This window comes from Ictidomys tridecemlineatus, chromosome 16 (genome assembly GCF_052094955.1).
Source record: "Ictidomys tridecemlineatus isolate mIctTri1 chromosome 16, mIctTri1.hap1, whole genome shotgun sequence".
NCBI lineage: Eukaryota > Metazoa > Chordata > Mammalia > Rodentia > Sciuridae > Ictidomys > Ictidomys tridecemlineatus.
In genome coordinates, this window is record NC_135492.1 from 38,265,731 (window position 1) to 38,285,997 (window position 20,267).

Consider the following 20,267-nt stretch of genomic DNA (forward strand, 5'->3'; position numbering starts at 1 on the left):
AGGGACAGCTTCCTGTCCTCCTGTGCTGTCCCTGGAAGGCCTGGGCTCCAGGCTGGATTTCCCAATGAGGGACAGAAGGGACGAGAACCGCTGGCAGTGGGTGGTTCCTTCCTCTGTGATGGGTGGAGGCTCCCTGTGTCCCTTCACGCAGCCCTGATCCAGTTAGGGTCCCCTTGGAGTGCAGCTGTGCGGCTGTGGAGGAGGAGAAGCGTGGGTCCCCTGACGGCGAGGACTGGGACTGGTCCATGCCCACCCGCGACCTAGATCCAAGGTCCCGTTCCCAGACCCTGCGAATCCCTGCACCTTCGTGCCAGGGATCCGGCTTCCAGGTCCCTTGACCCAGCACAGGTGGGGGACGGTGAGTGGGGGGCAGGATGATCCAGCATCCACGAGGACCCTGGAGCTGGTGGCATAGAGTCACACTGCCGTGGTGAGACCAGGGAAGGGCACTTCATGAGAGGCCGATGTGCTTCTGCCGTCACACTGTCCCTTACGCACACCTGCGTGCACAGCGGCCGACTGACAAGTGTGTGTTCAGGACCTGGGCGTCCCGGAGGCTGCTGGGCCCAAAGCCCGCTGCTCCTTAGTTGTGACAAGCCGTTCGGCTCGCCAGCCCTCCTGCCCCTCGGTCCCCCGTCCCCCAAGCCTCCCGCAGCCCCTGGAGCCTGCGTGGGTCAGACTCAGGGCTGTGTGGAGTGAGCAGAGGTCCCTGGGGCCTTACTAACAAGGTGAGCACTGTCTGAGCCACCCAGGCCCTGAGAAAGCCACCTCTGAACTGTCGAAAGACGGGCGAAGCCATCAGACCTGTGTCATGGTGTCCCCAGTTGGTCTCGTCATCAAACCCTCTTCCCACACCTACTCGTTGGGCCCCACTAGACCAGCTGCCTTTTCTGCAGAAAGCGACAGGTGGCCCCAAAATCCACCAGGAGATGCAGGGGACCCAGAGCAGCCACCACAGTCTTGTCAGAGGACAGAGCCTGGGGACTGTCACTGCCCGAGTCGCACACTCACTGCGCAGCCCCAGTCCGTGATCCCGAGGGCCTGGTGTTGGCCCGGCACAGGCCGCAGGTCACGGGGGACAAGCCTGGCTTCAGGGTCTCTTGGCTTTTGAGAAGGACAAGGCCAAGACCGTCCAGGGGGAGAGAGGGGCCTCCCAGCAGGGGCCTGGGACCCCCAACGTCCCAGGCTCAATAATGACCTTGGGCTTTTATGTCGTCCCATAGACAAAAATCGAGCAAAAACTTAAATCTATCAGGAGTAGAAGAACCAACAGCTGAAGCGGTCTGTAGGACAGAGGAAGAGGCCAAAAATATTGAAATAGTAAAAGGAATTAGAGCCGCCGGACACGCCAGACAGCAAGAGACAAGTAGGAAAGGGGAGACCCAGTAGATGACAGGAGGAAGGCGGGAGGAGGGGTGTCTGTCACGCTGTCACCAGGTGGACGAGGGGTGGACGCAGCCAGGGGGCAGAAGGGGCCAGACAAGTGCCACAGACCATCCTGGACAGCAGCAGTGGGCACCTCACCTCGTGGCCGCTGTGGGGCACACTGCCTCCGGGTCACAGAGACTAGGTGACCCTCTCTCCAGGCCCTTGTGACAGCATAAGCCCAGTTCAGCGTGTCCTCAGCCCAGTGCAGTGCGTCTGTCCTCTTGGGATCCGGAGCCTGGTTCCCAGGCCTCCCTGTTCCTCCAGGTCCTGTGGGTAGCAGCCTGTCCAGCAGGTGGCGGTAGACACCCTCAGGTCCAGGTCCAGGTGCAAGGGCAGCACTGCCCTGCAGGGACCCCCAGGCCACCAGTGTCTTGTCTTTTTTTTTTTTTTTTAAACGGGATTGAATCAGGTACTTTAACCACTCCGCCGTCCCCAGCCCTTTTTATATTTTAATTAGAGGCAGGGCCTCGCTGAGTGGCTTAGGGCCTCCATAAATGGCTGAGGCTGGCCTTGAATTCTCATCCTCCTGCCTCAGCCTCCGAGCACTGGATTACCCACAGCACCACCGGGCCCAGCTCATTTCCAGTTTCCTGGGAACCACACTTAAAACGTGAAGTTGACTTCGTGATGTGTCACTCAGCCCAGCGTGTCCAAGGCCATTTTAGCCTGTCGCCCGTACCTGGAAGGTGTTCACTGCTCTTTGACGTTTCTTTTCCACCCAGAAAGTTTGATCCGTGTTTAGAAACCACGAAATACTCAGTTGGAAAAAGCTCCCATCCAGGAGGTCCCAGATACACCTCAGCCCCCGTAGTGTGACCCAATTTAGCACAAGTCTTAAATTTGATGAAATTATAATTCAGTTGCTTAGTGGCGCTGACCTTGGTCCAGATCCATTTCCGGTGCGCGGGGTCCCATAGGAGCTGCAGGGCGGGCGGCTGGCCCTCCAGGCACACCTTGGACATGGCCATCCTGGGCCATTTTTAACTCAGGAGCAAGTAGTGTCGAGTGGTGGCCGTGCCTCGTCCCCGCCTTCTGACGTTTTAGCAGAGATTGCTCTGGATCATTGGTTCTCACCGGGTCTGTCCCCAGCCTCCGTGTGCTCGGGCGCAGGTCATTTGAGTTGGCCCCATAAGTCACTGTTTTGCTTCTAAAATCCCCCAAGAGAGTGTCCACCTCCGTCCACAGGACACCCCCGCGGTCCCCGCCACCCATTTCCCAGAGGCGGGTGGGATGGTCCACTCCTCTGAATCCAGGGGACCAGCGGCCTGGGGGGGCCCAGTGAGCTCTGTGACATCCAGATGAGGCGGTGGAACCCGGAACCCGAGGGCCAGCGGCGGGTACTGGTCTGACAGTTACCCAGCAGCCAGCCAAGAGGACGCTGCCCTCAAGCCACACAGGCCAGGCCCTTCCATGTCCGCAGCTGGCGGGGACCATGGCAGGCCCAGGTGAGTGCGGGGTCCGCCAGGACCCACAGGGCCCCGCCCCGTCATGCCCTGTCCCTCCTGGCCGTCCCAGCTGGCAGGCCAGGCTCCTGGAGGCCCTGGGCACCCGCCTGCACGTCCAGAGGGTGCGTGGTGTCGGGGACCCGGGCCCCGGGGTCACAGGCTGGGACAGCCACGCGTTCCCGCGAAGCAGGTGTCCATCTGTCCTGGGCAGGATGGATGTCCTCTCTGGTGCTTCTCAGTCCAGGGCCGCGTCACACCCTCACGCACAGCCAGCTCGTCTGTGCGGTGACAGGAGCGGTGACAGCTGTCCTTCCCACTCTCAGGGTAGACGTTCACGCCACCACACCTCAACGGCCACCCTCTCCTGCCCCAGGAAGGTCCCCCCGGTGGCCGCGGCCTGGCTGGGGGCCTTCCTGGGGCCTGCGGTGCCTCTGAGGCGTCCCTGAACTTGAACTTGACCGTCCTGTCCCCCCACCTGCCCAGGCCGCCGACCCCCGCAGCTGCTGTGGCTCAGAAAGTCCAGGAGGGGGACCCTGTCCCCGTCACAGACCCTTCCGAGCACCGTGCTGCCGTCGCTGTGGGGACACACACGGTTGTCATTTGTCGTCTGGCCCAAAACGATCACCCTCAGCGGAAGCCCCTCTCGCCGGCTGCTGGCTCGGGTCTGTGACGGTTTCGCAGGGACGTGGCCTCGGTGTCCAGGGCCCTGTGGTTTTTCCTTTCATTTAACATCTTAAGGTCGGAGCTGCTGGGTTATTTTAATCGCTGCCCTAACAGGCCATCAAGGTGACAGGGATTGTCACCTGTCCGCGTCACCAAGAGGGACGCAGTGGCTGGGGCATCTCTGACCCCAGCGCCGTCTCTGAAGCCCTCCCCTTGGCCGTCGCTCTGGGCGGAGGCCCCACTCGGTCACTGGGCCGGTCACTTTGTTTTGCGATGGGCCCTGTCCGGAGAGCCACCTCCGCAGTGGCCCTGGGCACCCCAGACGCCCCATGTGAGGAGGAGGGTCCTCTGGACAGTCCCCCCGGGCGGCTCCTTCATCTAACATCACCTGCCCGTCCCCTCCCCCTGCTGACAAGACCCGAGAGTCTGTCCAGCTGTCCTGTGGGCCAGGCCACCACAGCACGGCACCTGGCGCCCGCCCAGTGTCCTGTCCACTGGGTCATTGCAGCATGTGGCCGTCCCAGCCTCAGGCCTTGACCGAGAGCCTTCCTGGCCCGGGAGAGCCAGGAGCCGGAGGAGAGGGGCAGGACCAGGGGAGCCCAGCCTGGGAGGTGGGGACCAGTGTCCCGCGTGACCCATGGGAACATCACAGTCCCAGGCTCAAACCCACATTCATGGTCATCGAGGGCCTGAGCCAAGCGGGGTGCAGGGTGCCCGCCTGTAATCCCAGCAGGTCAGGAGGCTGAGGCAGGAGGATCGCAAGGTGGAGGCCAGCAGCTTGGCCAGCTGTCTAAAAATAAAAACGACTGGGGACGTAGCTCAATGTCAACGTGCCCCGGATTCAGTCCAGTCCAAAAAAAAAATGCGTTGGACTAATTGAGTCGTTCCTTAAGTCCTTTTAACATTTCTCATATGATTTTTAAGTTTTATTTTCTGGGAACGGCTTCATGAAACTTTGCTGGTGGCCACCTCTGTGGGTCCCTCAGGCTGTCTATCCGTGTCACAGATATTGTTCAGTTTCTGGCTCTTGGGAACCCCAGATTTAGCATGGTAGACTACAGAAGGGACAGAGGCCAGCAGTCCCTGCCCCCATTTGCAGAGATGAGACTTCACGTGGGACAACTTCCACTAAAGGTGACATAGTCGAGGACTGTCATGCACCACTTAAGGATGGGAATGTGTCATTAGGTGATTCTGTCTGTGCAGACGCTGTGGGGCCCGAGGGGTATACATCAGCCCCTCCGCTAGCCTCCTGCTGCGTTCAAGGGACAGTAAACGAGATGTATGGGGGCAGCTGGTGGCTTAAGCATCCTGTTGGCCACGGTGTGTGTGTTGGTTGACTGTCCCCTGAGGGTCCTTTGCCATTGAAGGCTCATCTGCAGGGGACGGCATTGGGAGTTGCTATGAACCTTTAAAAGGTCAGGTCTAGTGGAAGGTCCTGGGGCCACTGGGTCTGTGCCTAAGGAGGAATCATGGGACTCGTGTGTGTGTGTGTGTGTGTGTGTGTCTCTGTGACTTGCTGTTTGGCAATGTCAGCTCACACACACACACAAACACACATACACACCCTTCCACTTTGATATAACACAGCCAGGAACATACCCAACACCATGCCCTTGAACCACCTCCACTCTGAGCCAAATAAACCTCTTTGCTTCATAAGCAGCCTGTCTCAGGCATTTTGTTGCAGTAACCCACTGCTGACAAATACACTTTCACAACAAATTTGCTCTTATAAGTAGAACACTCTAATGATTAAAAATAGAGAAAACACCCAGACCAGCTCCCTAGTTATGACCCTTGTGTATTGTGTACCACGCGTAATTTGCACGTGCTACGCTTTCACATGAGCGGCCGCACAGTGGGTGTGTTCACTGTTCCTATGGCCAGGAGCCCCCCTTCCTGTGCGCCTGGCAGCTCTTGCTCATCCCCAGGAGCATCCACCAGCACCGCTCCCTTTGGCTCCCTTCCTTGGGTGTCCCCAGCACTGGGGACGTCCCTCCGCGAAGAGTCACTGCCACTGTCCTGTTCTGTCAACCACTGAGCGGCTCCGGGGCAAGGCCCACATCTCAGTGACCTAAAGATGAATGGCAGAATAAGAATGGAATAAATGGAAAGGAGAGATGATCTCGTGGGACTGGTTGTCAGTCAGGATGAACCGAGATCTGAATTAAGTGGCTTAAGGACATGAGTGGCTCAGTCTGGGGCCAGAGGAGTTTGGAGGTAGATGGTGAAGGGATGATGGGGGATAACGCATAGCTTTCCTCTTCAGGGTAACCTCATGTCTCAAAATGGCTGCTGGAGCTGCAGCCATCTCATCCCATCCGGGCAGGAAGGGTAGTGGCTAAAGGAAAAGTGTTTTTCTATGAAGGCAGCCTCCTGTGAAAGACAGCTCAGGGTCTTGTAGCCAACAGCTCTTGTCTTCCTCTCCCTGGCCAAACTAGTCACGGGCGTGGTCACTTCTAGCTGAGCTTTGAAGAGATGTGACCATAAACAGGTCATCTAGGCATTAGAATAGAAATAGCATTTCTTCTAAAAACAGCCTTTGGATCCGGATAGATATTTCTCCAAAGAAGATGCAGGCCTCTAATCCCAGCAGCTTGGGAGGCTGAGGCAGGAGGATCACAAATTGGAGGCCAGCCTCAGCAACTCAGTGAGGTGCCAGGCAACGCTGTGAGGCCCTGTCTCATTTTAATAAGCAAGCACAGGAAGGGTCCTCCAGGGTGTCACTTCACATCCACTGGGATGACCCTGGAATCCAAAAGACGTAACAGGTGTGGACAAGGACATGGGGAAATCGGAGTCCTCACGACACTGCTGTGGGTCCACACAGGGTGCAGCCACGTCGGGAAACAGGCAGTTCTTCAAAAAGGGACGCGTTGAGTTTTGGTATATGACCCAGCAGTACCCACAGGAACCAAAACCCTTCCCGTGCCCTCGCCAGCAACTCTGTGACAAGCCTGCCGGCTGGGGCCACCAAACTTGGACAGCAGGGACGACTTGGGGACCTCACCTGCAGAAACTTGTGTGTGCGCTGGTCACCGCGTTGCTCAAAATCGCGGGAAATCGGAAACAAACTGAAATGCACATCCACCGACAGACAGGGCAGCGGATCGTGGAGTCATCTCTGTGCCCAGAAATCCTTGTTCAGCCATAAAAAGTGACCAAGTCCTTCTGCCTGTCACAGCAGGGAAGAATCTCAGAAATGTCACACCAAGTGGGAAAAAAAGCCGGTCACAAAGACTCCAGATTGTGCAGATCCATTTGTAGGGAATCCCAGAACAGGCAGATCTGTAGAGAAGAAAGGGGACGGGTGGTGGCCCGGGGGTCAGGGGCCGTGGGGTGACAGTCAAGGGGCTTCTTGAGGGGCTGATGCGAGGGTCTGAACTTGGGGGATAGGGTCAGAGGCCTCTGGCTGGTTGCCCAGATGACCAAGACTCTCAGTGGTCTCTTTGTTCTGTGCATGCGACGTTTCCGCGTCTGCAAAGCAGGAGGTCAGCAGAGAGACCCGGGATGTGCCAACCAGTAGGACATGAGGCTGTGCTCCGGGGATGCTCAGTGGATCCTTGGGAATCTTGTGGTTGATGGGTGAGCAGAGACGGCTGCAGGGCCCCGGGGAAGGCATATGGTGTTTGGAAAGGGGACTGTGCTTGGTGACGCCTGTCCCAGAGCTCTGACTCCCCCTGAGCAAGGCGAGAGAGATGGGAGAGTCTTCTTCCTGCTGGTGGGTGCACAGGTGCGTGACCGTGAACCTGCTCCCGGAACACGGCCGGTGTGCGCTCCTGAGAGCTGGCCTGCATGGGGAACTTGGGGTGGCTGTGGAGGACGCTGTTGGAAAAGCAAATGAATGAGGGTCTCCTGGGTGGGGAAGAGGGCTACGGTGACATGGAGGAGTGGTCAATGGGATGGCTGGATGGCTCAGGGCACTGTCGAGAATGGCTGGGGCCGAGCAAGGTGGCACAGGCCTATCATCCCAGCAGCTGGGGAGGCTGAGGCAGGAGGATCATAAGCTGGAGGACAGCCTCAGTGGTGCCCGCCTGTCATCCCAGCAGCTGAGGAGGCTGAGGCAGGAGGATCTCCAGTTCAAAGGCAGCCTCAGCAACTTACTGGCCACTGAACCAGGAAAGTGCCTTCTCAGCAGGCTTTTCTGTCGGCCCTGGGACGTGCACGTTGGACAGTGCCACGCCTGTCCCCATGTGTGACCGGGACCTTCCCTGTCCCCCGTCTCTGGGGACAAAGCCAAGGCCATGTCCTTCTGTTTCTGTAGGCTCTTACCAATAGGCCACGAGTCCGGCGTCCACCCTGGGATCTCTCCAAAGGTACCTGGGGCCTCGCTTTGTTCCCGGGCCTGAGTGTCCCCAGCCCCCCAGACTCCTCCTGTGGGAGACTTTGGGGGACCTCCCTCGGGCCCTTCAGGGGGAGACGGGAGAGTGGGCAGCCTTGGTCCTGCTGGGGGCACCCACCCTGGTTCCTTCTGTTTCCCAGGGAGGAACCTCGGGATCCATGGCCTGTAAAGGCCCCTTGAGCCCTGCCACTCCGTCTGTCCCCAAGGCTTCCCTGTAGACCAGGCCGTGTGCTCTCAGGCGCCCCTCGACAGCCGCAGGCGTGTCCCCCTGAGATGGACAGTGTCACCTAGCCGCGGGCACGCGTGGGCAGCATGAGCGACAAGGGCAACCGCGAGCTGTACCAGCAGTACACGGCCTTGGCCCCCAGGCTGCTGGCCCGCGTCTCCAAGCTCCTCACCCTGTGCCGCGGCGCGGGCATCGCCGTCCCCAAGGGCATCCGGAACATCTTCGAGTTCACCTGGGAGGAGCTCATCACCGACCCCGCGGTGCCCACCGCGTCCAGCATCCCGGGCCTGGACGTCAGCCTCGGGTGTCCCCCAGTGCCACCCGTGGAACCCACCCCGGTGCCATATCTGGTGCAGAAGAAGCCACCCCCAGCTCCACCCCCGCCGTCCACCCTGCCCATGGCCCCGGGCTCAGCCAAGCTGTCCGGCCCCTCTCCCGTCCCCGCCCGCCACACGGGCCAGGAGACCCTGCACAGGTTCCAGCGACAGTCCATCCACCTGCTGACCGAGCTCCTCACCCTGAAGATGAAGGCCATGCTGGAGTCCGCCTCGGGTAAGGCCACCGGGTCCCCCCAGCCCCCTTCTGGCCCAGGCGGGCAGACGCACGTCCACCGCGCCCAGCGTCCCTGACAAAATCCAGAATGTTCCAGAATCTGAGCCTTCCAGAGCGCTGACCGGATAGCACAGGTGCAAAGTCCCTCCGCAGTAGAGGCTGCTGGACGGTGCATCATTCAGATGCCTGCAGCCTCCGCCTCCAGCCCCGTGGGTGGGAAGAGACAGTGACAGGGACAGAGGATAAAGCGCCCCCTGATGGGTCCCGAGACCCTTTCCTTGACCCCCTGGCTGACCTTCGGGTGTCTGTCCACTCTGCCCTTTTTCCCGGAGCCATTGGCAAAAGGCGCCCTGCACGCGGCAGCCTGTGGTGGGAGGGACACGAGTTGCCCAGAACCGTCCTTTAGCAGGTGCCAACCCCATGGACATCACCAGGCGCTTCGTGGAGGCCAGCCAGCTCCTGCACCTCAGCGCCAAGGAGACGGCCTTCGACTACCTGATTGGCACCGTCGGGAGGAACGGCTACAGCGCAGGGCCTGCCGCGAGAGGTGGGCACCCGGCCTCGGCCAGCCAGGGGGGGACCAGGCAGCTGGTGTGGGGCCTCAGGGGCCGCAGGGAGGCTGGAGAGTCCCCACCGGGAGCTGCCTGGCAACCTCCGTGAGGAAGCCAGACAGGAAGGGCCACTGCAGAGTTGTGTGGAGTGGCCAGGACGTTGGGGCAGTGTCCCTGTCAATGCACGGTGGTCCCCTTGGACCAGGGGACGCCAGGAGGGGGTGGATGGAGCACTCACACACACAGGAGTGGTGACGCGTCCCCAACCACAGCGACAGGCAGAGAAAGGCTGGTTTTCTTTCCCCCAGTGATGTTTTATAGCTTTTTTAAAAAATATATATTTATTTTTAGCTGGACTAGGACACGACACCTTTATTTACTTATTTTTATGTGGTGCTGAGGATCGAACCCAGGGTCTCACACATGCTAGGCGAGCGCTGTACCACTGAGCCCCAGCCCCAGCCCCGATCTTTTATATCTTAAGCTTAGTAGATTCCCAAGCACTTGCCTAGCACGTGTGAGGCCCTGGGTTCGATCCTCAGCACCATATAAAAATAAATGAATAAAATAAATGTCCATCAACATCTAAAATTTTTTTTTAAATTCCTGTTAAAAGTTTTTATAGGGAAACATTAAAAAATCTATGTCATTGCCGGACGGGGGACTACACACCTGTCATCCCAGGGGCTCGGGAGGCTGAGGCAGGAGGATGGCAAGTTGGAGGCCAGCCTCAGCCGCTCAGGGAGACCCTGTCTCTAAATAAAATGCAAAATAGGGCTGGGGACGGGGCTCTGTGGTCGAGGGCCCCCCGAGTTCAATTCCTGGGACAAAAAAAAAAATTAAGATGATAAACGGAAAGAAGACACCCCCCCTGCTCCTCCCAGAGTCCCTGACGAACATGTCGGCCATGGGCGTGAACTCGCCTTACCAGCTCATCTACCAGTCTTCCACCGCGTGCCTCAGCTTCTCCCTGTCCACCGGGAAGGAGATCAAGAAGAAAACAGGTGGGGGTCCCCAGCAGGGCCCTCTGTGGGGGGCATGGGGTGGGGGGCTGCCAAGGCAGGAGACCACGGACGTCCCTTGGCGGATGGTCAGGCCTGGGCTCCTGATGGAAAGGCACAGATGTGCTGGTCCCTCTGTCCAGGCTCAGATCCGTGTGGCCACAGCCACCGGGGGGACTAGAGTCTCCGCAGACGTGCTGGATCCCAGACCCACTGGGCCCTGGTTGATGTCCCCAAATTAGGCTGTGGATCCATGACTATCTTGTGCCCAGCCCCGCCCCTGTGACGTGACCCTTTCTTTTTCCAATTATGAATTTATACATTAAAGGAGAGGGACGAGCAGGGGCCACCCTCCCGGGCTGGGGACTGTTGGGGTCTCTGCTTGGTGAACTTTGAACCCTGAAAGCACTAGTGGCGGGGTTCAGTCACTGACCCTCAGTCCTGAAGCCACTTGGAAGGTCGAGTGGCTCCTGTGTCATCAGAACCACCCCCTGACCTCTTGGCCTCCAGGTCCCGGCAAACTCAAGATCCCAGAGGACTCGAGTATGTCACCCCCTCAGCGCACAGTGGGACCGTCTCCGGAGAGCGTGGAATTCACCGACCCCTGTCCCGAGGCTCGGGAAAAGCTGCAGGAGATGTGTCGCCTCATGTGAGTGCCCGTGACGGGGTGGGGACAGGTGTTCTCAGAAAACCCCCCCTGGCCCAAAGCCCCCCCGAGTGTTTTGGTGTGGTGTGGTTTTGGGGAACCCGGGATGGAACCCCTGGGCGCTCTTAACCACGGAGCCACATCCCCAGCCCTTTTCATTTTGGATTTTGAGACAGAGTCTCTCTAAGTGGCTTGGAGTGGCTCCGTTGCGGAGGCCGGCCTCCAACCTGCGATCCTCCTGCCTCAGCCTCCCGAGGAGCCAGACCATAAAGGATTGAAAAATCTATTCCCATCTCAGTCACATATGTCCCTGGGGGTCACTGGGCCAGGACATGGGCAGCTTACCGGCCCTCCACCCCCCTTTACCTTTGTTCTATGACCTTCTGGAAAGAAGTTCTCTTCCCAGGACCTCGGGACGGAGGTGGGGGCGGAGCAGAGCATCCCAAGCCCCCTCCTGGGCACATCCCCACCCCCTTAGTTCCTTGTCCCCACCCTCCAGCTAGCCGTCAGTCCAGGGCTGGTGTCGGGGGGCTGCCACCTTCCAGTTCCTCCCGAGGATGCCGAGGACAGGGACGCGTACTGGGGACACTTGGTTATTGGGGACCGCGCTGTGGCTTCTGGAAAATTCTCTGGTCTCCTTGGCTGCAGAGAAGCGGAGAGGACCTCGTGGAAAGGCAAGAACGTCTTCTACCCCACGATCCTCCGCAACTACTCCACCAAGCTGCCCCTGCACCCCTCCAAGGGGGACGCGCAGGCGCTGGGGGTGCAGCCATCCCACGTGGTGTGCGCTCCCGTGGCGACGCCCTTCGCGCACCCGGCCCCCGCCCAGGCCGGCTCCCTGCTGCGGCACTCCCAGGACTGGAAGGTGCCCAAGAAGAGCGCCAAGCTGCACTACTCCTTCTACGACGGCTCCTCCTTCGTGTAATATCCTTTGGGGCCTGTCCCAAGCCCAGGGAGCGCGGGGACTGGCCCAGCCTCCGTGGGAGCCCCAGCTGAGGCCCCCCCCATGTGCCAGGCCCCAGGTCCCTGCCAGGCTCTTGTCCCCAGGCCGGTCCCCGCTGAGAGCTGAGGACCTTTCTTTGCTTCTCTGCCCGTGACTCAGTGGTTAACCCCCAGGTTCCTGCCCGAAGGGCCCCAAAGGTCCACGTGTGCAGAGTCTGAGCCTCTCCCCGGATGCTCCAGGCCTGGCCCACGGTGCAGGACACCCAGCGTCCCCCCAGGCCTGCTGAGGGACCCCGGGAGCACAGTTTCACAGGAAGTCGCTGGGCTCTGAGACCCTCACAAAATCTTTGGTTCACTGCAGCTGGCTCAGGTGACACGCCCCAACAGGGACCCCATCCCAGCAATGAGGCATATTTTTTACCTCTGGGAGTCACAAGGGGTCTGGGCTCTTGGTTCCGTCTTTCTGGGTGACTCCGTACTCGTGACTTGGTCTCTGTGCCTCGCTCTGTGTCTGTGATTCCAAGATGAGGCGGTCACCCATGGCCAAGGGCGCACGTGACCCCGAACCTACTGGAGCAAAGGCGCGTCTTCAACCAATGGCGCCGGGAAAAACTGGGAAATCCACGTGCAGCAAAAATGGAATTGGGCCCCCTGTCTGTCACCATGCACGGGACCCAACTCAAAGTGGATCAGGGACCTCGGATGAGGCCAGAGACCCTGCGCCCAGCAGAAGAAAAAGTGGGTCCCAATCTCCATCCCGTGGGACTAGACCCCAGCTTCCTTAATAAGACCCTGGAGAGCAAGAATCAGAACCAAGAATCAGCAAATGGGATGGAATCAACCCAGAAGCTTCTTCTCAGCAAACGTGACCATACTGCACTTCCATCCTCTTATCAGATCTACGACCCGAAAACATTTCCCTGACACTTTGTAGTGCCTCTCCATTCTCTTGACGTCACCCTTTGGTGGATGAATAGATTTACTGGGGGGCGGTGCTGGGGGCTGAACCCGGGGCCTCACGAACCCTATCCCGGGTCCCCAGGATATCAAGCGAGCCTCAGCCCCCCAAGTTTTCATTCTGCTGAAGTCACGTTTTTTTTTGCTGCTGTGGTTGCTTATGTCATGGGATTAACATTTTAGAAACCATCGCCAAACCCCAAACCATCACGATGCACCCCTACAGTCTCTCCTGAGAGTTTGAGAGTCCCAGTTCTTCCACTTCGGCCTTCGCTCTATTTCAAGTTGATTTTTGCAAACGGTGTGAGCTCACATCCAGTTTCCTTCTCGGGCCTCTGGGTAGCCAGTCGTCCCAACAACGTTTGTCCCCAGCGAATGGCCTCGCCCCTCTTGTTAGAATCCAGTTGATTCTAGGACTGGGGATGGAGCTCACTTGGTAAAGTGAGAATGTGGGTTCTGCTACAGTGTCCTGTACGTTGCCTGTTAGGTCTGTTATTTGACCCTGTGTTCAAGTCCTCTAATACCCGATCAGTGTTCTGTCTACCCATCACGGAAGGTGAGACAGTGATGTCTCCAACTGTTAGGACAAAGCTGCTTCTTCCTTTAATTCTGTTAATTTGCTTCATATAGCTCAAAAACAAAAAGGTGTGTATTTATCTACATTGTTATGTATTCTTGAGATATTGACCCTCTTCTCAATATGTAATGTTCTTTTTTGTCTGTTTTTTGTACTATCAGTATAGCCACTTAAATCTCTCTTGGTCCTGATTTGCATAGAATACTTTGTCCATCATTTCACGTTCACCCAAGTTGTGTCTTTGGATCTAAATGGAGTCAATCTCATAGAGCTGTGACATTTTTTTTTTTAAAACACATTCTGCCAGTCACTGCCCTTTGGTTGGAGAGTTTAGTCCACTTACATTTAAAGTAATTTCCAATTCGGAAGCACTTAAATCTGCCACTCTGCTACTGGTTTTCTACATATCTGACGTCTTTTTTTCCCTCCATTATTGGCTCTGTGGTATTTGTTTTTTTTTTTTTGTAGCATGCCGTTTTGATTTCACTTCCTTTTCATCATATACTCATTTTCTTAGTGGTTACCTTGATAGTGGATTTAATAGTGTATCCTCAAAATTCACATATATCTGGGACTTTGTGGCACTTTGTTATAATAGCCCTAGGAAACGGTTACTACAATTGATAAAATCGTTTGAATTAACAAAAACCCTCAATAGTATATAAAACTCTGGTTCCTAAATAGCTCCACCCCTCCCTTTTAAATTATTGTTATCAGAAACTAGACCTTTGTAGGTGCACTCTTTGCCCGTTAACAGATGGGTAATTGTTGCTTTATTATTTAATCATTCAAACCATGTTACAAAAGGAAAAATTTCAACAGAAAATATAGGAATACTCAATTTTTTAGATTTTTTTGCGAAACCAGCTATTGGAAGTTCCCTCTTACATGAGTCTCTTTCCTCTTGCTATTTTCAAGATTCTCTGCTTTTTTCTTTGGATGGTTTAATTGAACTGTGTTTCAGTGTGAAAGATCCTTGAATCAATCCTACTTGAAGTTGGAATATGCAGATTCATGCCTTTCATCAAATTAGAGGAGCATCAGCCATTATTTCTTCGGATACTCTTTCTTTCTTCTCTCTCTAGCTTCGTCAGGGGACCATTACGCATGTGTTGGTACCTTGGATGGTCTGCCAGAGGCCATTGTGAATTCATTACTTTTCTTTATTCTCTTTTCTTTCTGCTACCCATTCTTCTGGATAATTTTAACGGACTTATCTTTGAAGACAATGATTTTTTTTCTTCTAGTACTTCTAATCTGCTGTTGAATTTGTTTAGTGAATTTTTTATTTCAGTACATTCAGCTCCAGGATTTCTTTTAGGTTATCTATTATTATTATTATTATTATTATTTCTATCTGTTAATTTCTTCGCTTTTCAGCTGACCATAATTATTTAGGAGAGTAGATCCCAGTGCCAATCACCGAAGTGTCCAGGGTACCACTTCTGAAGCCCCTGCACGCCAGACAGTGGCCACCAACACCGTGTCCTCCTTGGGCAGGACTAAGGCTTCTGGGGGCCTCTTTGGCGGGAAATCGACAGAGAAAATCACTCTTTCTCCTAGATCGGAGGCAGCCTGGCAGAACTAAATGGCTCCAGAGATCAGATCCTGGCTCTGCCACCGATTTCCTTGGGGGTGTGACATGGAACATTTTCAGTAGAATGACCTTGGTCCTTGGTTTCCCGGGACTTGACTGACGTTAGCACTGAAAGTTGCGTGTCCCCCAATCCCGTGAAGCCCAGGAAACTCTTCTGTGTGAGACGGCGACAAGACCACCCTCCACAAGGTGGGCGGCAAGAAGATGCAGGGACACTCCTGGGTCTGCTCTAGTTGTCCTTGACCCTTCCCGCCAGCTATCCTTCTGGAAACGTCGCCATGTGCCAGATCCCGACCTGCTGCCGGGCCAGAGCCGTCACCTGTCTTTTTAGTGACACACCTAACTTCACCTTCCTGGCCCTGTTCAGCGCCGAAGGCCACGGCTATGTCCACTATAACGCCAAGTCCCGGTAAGCGGGCAGCCCCTTGGGGTAGTGGGGGGCACTGAATGGTGTCCTCTTAAGGGAGGACAGGTGGTGTTCAGAGGTCCCGGGAGGCAGCGAGGCAGGGGCCTGGCAATGCCTGCAGGAACACAGCCCTGGGAAGCCGCGCCCTCGCCAGCTGGGTGCCAGGTACAGCCAATGAGAAGCGCTACTCCCCAAGTCCTCCTCCTCCAGGCTCCCAGAGATCTTGACTGTTGGTGGCAGTTCTTCCAGAATCCTACCTTCCTTCCTTCCTTCCTTCCTTTTCCTGCGTGCTGGGGATTGAACCCAGGGGCCTTCTACCACCAGGCCTTGTTATTTTGAGAAGGGTTTCACCGAGTTGCAGAGGCTGGCCTTGAACTTACAATCCTCCTGCCTCAGCCTCCCAAGTTGCAGGATCCCAGGTGTGCACCACCATGCCTGCCTTCCAGAAGAATTCTTTAGTGGTGAAAAGCATCTTGTATCAGGAACGGGTGAAGGAGAGGCATGCGAAGCACTTCTGTGTGTTCTCTTAAGAGAAGCACATATTTTTTTTTTTCCCAGCCAGAGGCTGATTTTTATGTGACTTTCCATAGGAACTGTTCTTTTTTTGCTTGAAGGAGGGTACTAGGGAGTGAACTCAGGGGCACTGGACCACTGAGCCCCATCCCCAGCCCTATTTTGTAGTTTCTTGAGAGACAGGGTCTCACTAGGTTGATTAGTGCCTTGCTTTTGCTGAGGCTGGCCTCTAACTTGCGATCCTCCTGCCTCAGCCTCCCAAGCTGCTGTCATTACAGGAGTGCGCCACGGTGTCTGGCAAGGAACACTTCTTAAAAGGAATGAGTTAACCCCATATTTTAAGTGTGCCAGTTCCCATTTTGATGCCTGCTAAGTTATATGTGCAGAGCACAAATTTCATTTCCTCCCTCCTGGGGTTTGGCCTGATGCTGTCAATCCTCCTCAGCATGGCGCTTCCTACAGACCGCCCCAGAGCCTCAGCAGGTGCCAGGGGACCTCAGAACATCCTAGACAGGGGACATGAAGCTGGCATCAGCCTGGGGCAGGCTCTCAGTGCTGCCTGCCCGTGGGGATGAGGGTGTCCCTCTTGGGTCTGGCAGTGGCCTCTCACTGCGGCGTCTCTCCCAGCTCCCCGTACGTCTTGGTCTTCGATGACGAAGGCGGGACCACCAATGACCACAAGGGCTACATCGTCCACAAGTGGAGCTGGACCTCCAAGACGGAAACTCTGCTCTCCCTGGAGTACAAGGTAGGGCTGGGCGGTGGGGGTGGGCGGCAGCCTCCCAAGCCTCCCCCCAGGAGTCTGTGGTCTCGATGGGAGGTTCCAGGTCGGTGGGTTGCTGAGGCTGGCCTCTAACGCTCGATCCTCCAACTGGCACTGTTCTTCTTACTTAAATTTCACTATGAATATCATTATATTTTTTTTTTGTAAAAATATCCTTTACTTTTTGGGGCGGGGATTGAACTCAGGGGCACTCGACCACTGAGCCCTCTCCTCAGCCCTGTTTTGCATTTTGTGGAGAGACAAGGTCTCACTGAGTTGCTTATCGCCTCGCTACGTGGCCGAGGCTGGCCTCCCACTTGCGATCCTCCTGCCTCGGCCTCCTGAGCCAAGCCCAGCTCCTTTACTTTATGAAGTGACAGTTACAGTAGTGGGTGGCTTTCTTTCCAATGCCTGTTTCGTGACAGTAGTGGGAGTCAGCCATTCTGTGCTGGTCTCAAGTTTTTATAACTTTGTTATTATTAAAAAACAAAACAGGAGTCGAGATAGATGGCTGATGAACCCGTGTCTCACTCATTGGATTATCTGTCTGGTCATTCCTCAGACAGTCGTTCCATAGCAAGGGATACTGAACTTGTAATACTAAATGGCTTTAATACATTAACAAAGCCATTATATGTGCTCAGTTTCTCATCCCTGGTGCTAGTGACACTTGGGGACGAGGCCCTCTGCAGTTAGTTGTGTCGGGGCGGGGTCCTCGGCTCTGCATCTCACTGTCACTTTGGGCTTTGACTGAAATGCAGATGCGAGGCCCGGCCTCCAGGAGGCTCTGCCTCCGAAGGTCTGTCATGAGGTGGGTCCTTCGGTTGCCTTCTCCAGAGTGTGGCCAGAGCCCAGCTGGGTCCCTCCTGCTGTGTCTAGGGTGGACTGTCACGTGGTCATCATGTTTACGTCTCCCCTCCACGAAGACCGCAGATGGCTTGAGGGCAGGCAGCCTGAGTCCTAAGTCTTCAAGAGCTCACAGTTGCTTTGCCAGGCACGGTGGGCGGCACACGCCTCTGATCCCAGCAGCTGGAGAGGCTGAGGCAGGAGGATCTCCAATTTAAGGCCAGCCTCCGCAGTTTAGCAAGACCCAATCAGAATGAAGTACAAAGGCTCTGGGTGCAGCCCAGTGATAGAGCTCCCCCTGGTGTCAACCCTGAGTACTACAAAAAGGAAAGAGTTCCCAGGCTTTTTGTGAATGAAAGCTGGGACCCAGGTAGTTAGTCTGATGCTGTAGGTGGAGAGAGGAGGAGGTATGGGTGTCAGGCTGGGGACTCTGCATGCTGTCTCGACTTGGGTGACACTCACTCCGCCAGCCTCGGCTCCTCTCAGCTCAGCCGGCAGCCGCTCAGCCCTCAGGTCCCTGTCCCTACGCTGCCACCCGTCCTGGGTCGGCCGCTCTCGGGTGGCCAGTTTGCACCCAGGTTCTGGGCCCTCCTTCTTGCTTGGACCCGTCCCTTCTGCAGTTCCCTCCCCATGACTGTGGTGCACCCGGGTTCTCTCTTCTGGGTTCTGGTGCCAGGAGAGATGGTAGCGGTTGGCCGTGGCCTTGGCCGTGGGTCACCTTCAGGGCCAGGACTGGGAACACAGACTCTCCCGCCCTCGTCCCCAGAATCCCCAGCCTCATGGTCACTCTTGGAGCTTTGGGGCTCTTCCCCTTCAAGTTCATGGCCGCCCACGGGGGGGTCAGCCTGGAGAGCCTGGCTCAGCTCTGCTGGTTGGTCTTGGTGCTTTGCTCCGTGCACTGAAGCCGGGTGCTCCACACGGGCCCTCCGCCCCAGCGCCTCCTTTATTATTATTTTAAAATAATAATAATATTATTATTATTATTTTGAGGGGTGCGGCGAGCAGTGGGTGCGGGCCGCTGGACCCCCAACGGAGTCCGTGGAAGGAAATGGAAGGGGCCAAAAGAGAGGGTCCTGGTCCAGAGGAGTCCCGGGAGTGTGCAGGGAGGGACGCTGAAGATGGACAGGAGCAGGGCCCTCCAGGACCGCGTGGCTTGCTGACTGCAGGCAGCTGTGTGTCGTTAGGAAGGTAGCTCAACCTCTCTGAGCCCCTGTCTTTGGAAATGGTGAAAAAGAGCTCCCGTCCCTTCGCACCATCTTGGGCTCCCTCTTGGGGTAAAGAATGGCACTTAGTGACTCTAGGGGGATGGGGGAGCGGCCATGGCTCAGCCCCTCTGGTTCCTGCCATCTGCCCACCCACCTGGGGGGGTGGCTTTCTGGCTCTACCCGCCGTGTCACCTTCTGTTTGCTACAGGACAAGAGTCGCAGTCCCACCTGGTGTCTGGGTACTGAGTAGCCCAGCTGCCCGTCCAGGGACAGAGGCCGAGCTTCTGAGCCCCGCTGTCCCCAGCCACGGCTGGACTCCAGCTGGTCACGCTGGGGCTGGGGCCTGAGCTGCTGGGCGTGTCCCCTCCTGCCGGATCCCAGCCAAGGGCCAGAGGGACCCTGTGCCTCAGGACGGGGTGCGAGGGACAGGCAGGCCTCTGAGCGCCACCTTCCTGTCTGCAGGTGAACGAGCAGATGAAGCTGACGATGCTGGGGCAGGACTCCGTGGTGGTCACCTTCACGTCCCTGAACGAGACGGTGGCGCTCACCGTGTCGGCCAGAACCTGTCCCCACGGGACCATGCCAGAGAAATGGGTAAGGCAGAGCGGGGCCTGTCGCCGTGACCTGCCGCTTCCTGTCCCACTGCCCACCAAGGTCCTGTGTCACTCTACTGTCACCCACCACTTGACCTTAGTACCTCCTTCTTGTCCTTAGTGAACTTTTGGTATCAGTCAGGAGTCTGTCACTTGTCAGGGGCAGAATCCAACGTGGATGGGCTTCACCGCGACAGAAGAGCGTGTCGGCTCGGTGAGCTTGAGAAGTCTGCTGATGGGCGGCTTCAGGCACGGCTGGATCCAGGCCCTCCCGAGATTCCACGAGACGTTCCCCTCCCTTGGTCCTGCTTTAGTCCGGGTCAGACTTAGTCTCATAGTTTCTCTCCTAATGGCCACAAGCATCTCTGAGCTCTTATCCTACCCGCGGTGGCGTCCCACGTGCTCCAGCGGAAGTGCCAACGTCATGCCCAGCGAGCGTGAGACCCTGGTTCAGTCGCAGGACCACAGAGAGCGAGGAGGAGGAGGAGACAAAGCGACAGCATCACTGCTCCGACGGCTGCCCGTGACTCAAGTGTCCCCCGTGCACGGCCCCAGCGGGCCACACTTGAGTGTCACACCGTCCTTAGGGTCAGGGTGTGACATGAGCTTCACATGAACCTCAGGGGCAAGGGACAAGGCAGAGTGTTGTCCTAAAGGCAAATCAGGGCGCTTTGATCAGGAGGAGGAGAAGGGACGCTGGACAAAATTCGAGGACATATTGAAGGCCCTCCGCCCCCCGGCCCCTCCAGGTCCACTCTGTCTCCTGCTCAGCAGCCCCTCCCCCGGCAGTGACAGCTCCAACGTGGCACTCCTTCATTGTCACCTCCCCCAAACTGGGGATGGCCTGGGGTTCCCAGGGGCTCTTAACCCCCGGAGCCCCGTCCCCAGCCCTTTTTATTTTTTTATTTAGAGTCAGGGTCTCCCTGAGTGGCTCAGGGCCTCACTGAGTTGCTGAGGCTGGCCTCCAACTCTCGATCCTCCTGCCTCAGCCTCCCACTCCCACGCTGTGTT

General features: G+C 56.7%; 1 protein-coding gene across 1 annotated transcript in view; it reads left to right on the forward strand.

Annotated features, from left to right (window-relative positions):
- Nucleotides 1–78: 78 nt before the first annotated feature.
- C16H3orf20 (chromosome 16 C3orf20 homolog) overlaps nt 79–20,267 on the forward strand; it is a 36,767-nt gene continuing 16,578 nt past the window's right edge. Inside the window, exons 1-9 of the mRNA XM_078033407.1 lie at nt 79–7,855; nt 8,022–8,659; nt 9,066–9,206; nt 10,095–10,214; nt 10,722–10,860; nt 11,506–11,778; nt 15,187–15,339; nt 16,477–16,597; nt 19,126–19,257. Of these exons, the coding sequence (XP_077889533.1) occupies nt 8,194–8,659; nt 9,066–9,206; nt 10,095–10,214; nt 10,722–10,860; nt 11,506–11,778; nt 15,187–15,339; nt 16,477–16,597; nt 19,126–19,257 (1,545 nt within the window). The 5' untranslated portion in view covers nt 79–7,855; nt 8,022–8,193. The remainder of the gene's footprint in view (nt 7,856–8,021; nt 8,660–9,065; nt 9,207–10,094; nt 10,215–10,721; nt 10,861–11,505; nt 11,779–15,186; nt 15,340–16,476; nt 16,598–19,125; nt 19,258–20,267) is intronic.